We start from the raw sequence: 2,672 nt of genomic DNA, 5'->3' as shown, positions 1-2,672 counted from the left end.
GCGTAACAATCTCCGATGTGATAAGCTAGGTCGGGATATATCTTGACATAAACTCCCCATCTCGGTCCAGCAGTGAGAAGACATACTCGGATCGATGGCTGCTGTATACAGTAAGTGATTATTGTATGATGTACTTAGAGTACTCGTTATATTTGTTGTGATATAATTTTGCTTATTATTGAATATCTTTTAGTTTTGAAATATTATGATTATTTAATAGTTCCTGTGTTAAATATTGTATTTTTCTTTGTTTAAAGATCTACCCCATGTGATGGATGTGAAGAGTCTACCAGGGTTTGGAAGCATGCCTGATCTTGTGTCAGAAACTATATGGCAAAGTCCAGCTTCGACTGTTTTGTGGAAGAATATGCCCCTGGCTGAAAAACGGACTTATAAAGTGATGACACATACTGATAAATGTACGCATGAGAACATTGTTCCAGCTCTAGCAAAGTTTATTAGCAAAAGTGAAAATGTTTTAATGATACTGATCGGTCATGATTTTATAAAGTTGAAAGAAGAACTTCCAATGATAAAATGCGACATAGTCTTATTTAGCTTAAAAGAGAGTGTTACAGATGTACTCAAGAAACATGAGAATTGTCAAGTGTTGTTGCTGACGAAAACTCCTAGTAAGGCCGAGATGAAGAAAATTTCTTTGTTATTTAAAGGCGATAAAATAATTTGCACTTTTAGACCTAAACCCCGTTTTAAATACATATTTCCAGAATTTGAAGAAGTGCCTATAGGATGTAACTTAAAGGATAAATTTTTTATAAGAAAATTTGTGGATGAAATTGGTTCTCCAAATGCTGCAAACTGGTTTATTAATAAGTTGAGTTCTGAAGAACGAGAAGTGTATACTATAATGAGCCAGGATGAACTGCAACAGCAGGTAAATAGTAAGACTGTGAAAGAGCTTAGTATTATTCACCCTAAAACAGAAGAAGATGAACATTGGAGTTTAATTGATCATATGGAGGAGAGCTTTCCATCTTTTCCGTTAAATTTAATAAAGATGAGACCAGAAATAGGATATCATACCCCCCAAAAGATAGAAATAGAGGCAGTGATGAGATTTATAGGACAGGATCCTGTACTTGGTGTTTTCTCTGGTATGGCCTTTATTGAAAATCTTATTAGGATAAGACATACTAATGTGGTACGAGCTACAGATAATTACTCGAATATGGGTGAGAGTAAGTGGATGGAGGTTGAACAAATGGATGCTGTAGAAGCAGTTAGGACTTATTGTAATGACAGAGAAGTACTTCTAATGTCCTGGCCTGAATTGATTTGTGATGATAATGTTTATAGCGATGCTTTCTATGTTTTAAAGGAATTTAAGGGACAAAAACTAATTTATTTTGGAGAAGGGGAAGGGGGATGCTGTGCATGTGATGGATTTTTTAACTTGCTGGATAGGGAGTTTCATTGTGTGAAATCAAATACATGTTTTACTTATAATTCTTTTATAAATTCAAATGTTTATTTCTATATAAGACTATAGTGTTTATGATTTCTTGAACACTTGTATAACTACTAAGAACACTTGTATATGATTTTCTTGAACACTTATGAATACCTGTATAACTACTAAGAATAACTGTATATGATTTTCTTGAACACTTGTAAAACTACTAAGAACACTTATGATTTCTTGAATACCTGTATAACTACTAAAACACTTGTATGCGTTAAATGTTGTAATAAACTTAATGTCTCTTCTAAATAAGATTTCTTTATCCTTAATAGAATAATTTGCTTATTACATTGGAGGACTGAAACAAGTACTTAATTATGAAACAGAATAATGACATGATGTAGTAAGTTTAACGGAAATATTGAATACAATGACTTGAAAAGTTTTCCTTTGACTAGTGAAGGTGTATGTTTAATAAAACTGAGTTACGAAAACAATGCCTTAAGATGCTACTGTAAGTAATGACTTAGTGCACAGGCAAGTATCTTTAATTGTACGAAGATGTCTTAGAATGATTTATATTGACCTTATTTGAAAATGGATAACTACCAAATGCTCAGTAGTAACTTACTGTGAATTAGTAATGTTACTGTTGTTGTTGTTGTTGTTGTTGTTGTTAATAACGATGATCTACTTACTTACTTACTAAAATGACAGAAACAACTAGTTTTGAGAAATAGTACAGAGATGATTAGAGAATAAGTAGTGGACTGTAATGAACGGGTAAGAACATGTAGCGGAGGGATGGAGGAAAATTGTAAGAAAGGGTTGAAAGTTGGGATGTGTAAAGGATTGAGAGATTGTAAGGGATGGTATCAAGATGTGCGGAAAACATGCTACAACATGTAAAGTAGACAGTGTAGTGAGTTGGGCGGTGAACAAGCTAGGACTTGTAATGGATGGAAGGAGTCGGGTATATTTACATATGACTCATGTTTAAATAAGATATGGGACACAGTAATACACGCTACAACATGTAAAGTAGACAGCGTAGTAAGATGCGAGGCGAACATGCTGAGACATGTAAAGGAATGAGAGAGAGAGATTGTAAGGGTTGGTACCAAGATGAGCGGAAAACATGCTATAACATGTAGAGTAGAAATAGCGTAGTGAGTTGGGCGGTGAACAAGCTAGGACTTGTATTGGATGGAAAGAGTCGGGGTATATTTACATATGACTCATGTTTAAA

General features: G+C 34.0%; 1 protein-coding gene across 1 annotated transcript; it reads left to right on the top strand.

Moving 5' to 3' along the window:
• Positions 1–1,538, top strand: LOC138356158 (uncharacterized). Its single transcript, XM_069311903.1, has 2 exons — positions 1–110; positions 258–1,538. The coding sequence occupies exons 1-2, from the start codon at positions 95–97 to the stop codon at positions 1,508–1,510; spliced, it is 1,269 nt and encodes a 422-aa protein (XP_069168004.1). The 5' UTR covers positions 1–94; the 3' UTR covers positions 1,511–1,538.
• Positions 1,539–2,672: the final 1,134 nt, after the last annotated feature.

Source organism: Procambarus clarkii, chromosome 70 (assembly GCF_040958095.1).
Source record: "Procambarus clarkii isolate CNS0578487 chromosome 70, FALCON_Pclarkii_2.0, whole genome shotgun sequence".
Classification (NCBI taxonomy): domain Eukaryota; kingdom Metazoa; phylum Arthropoda; class Malacostraca; order Decapoda; family Cambaridae; genus Procambarus; species Procambarus clarkii.
Note: the sequence above shows the minus strand (reverse complement) of the source record. Positions and strands in the feature narration are given on the sequence as shown.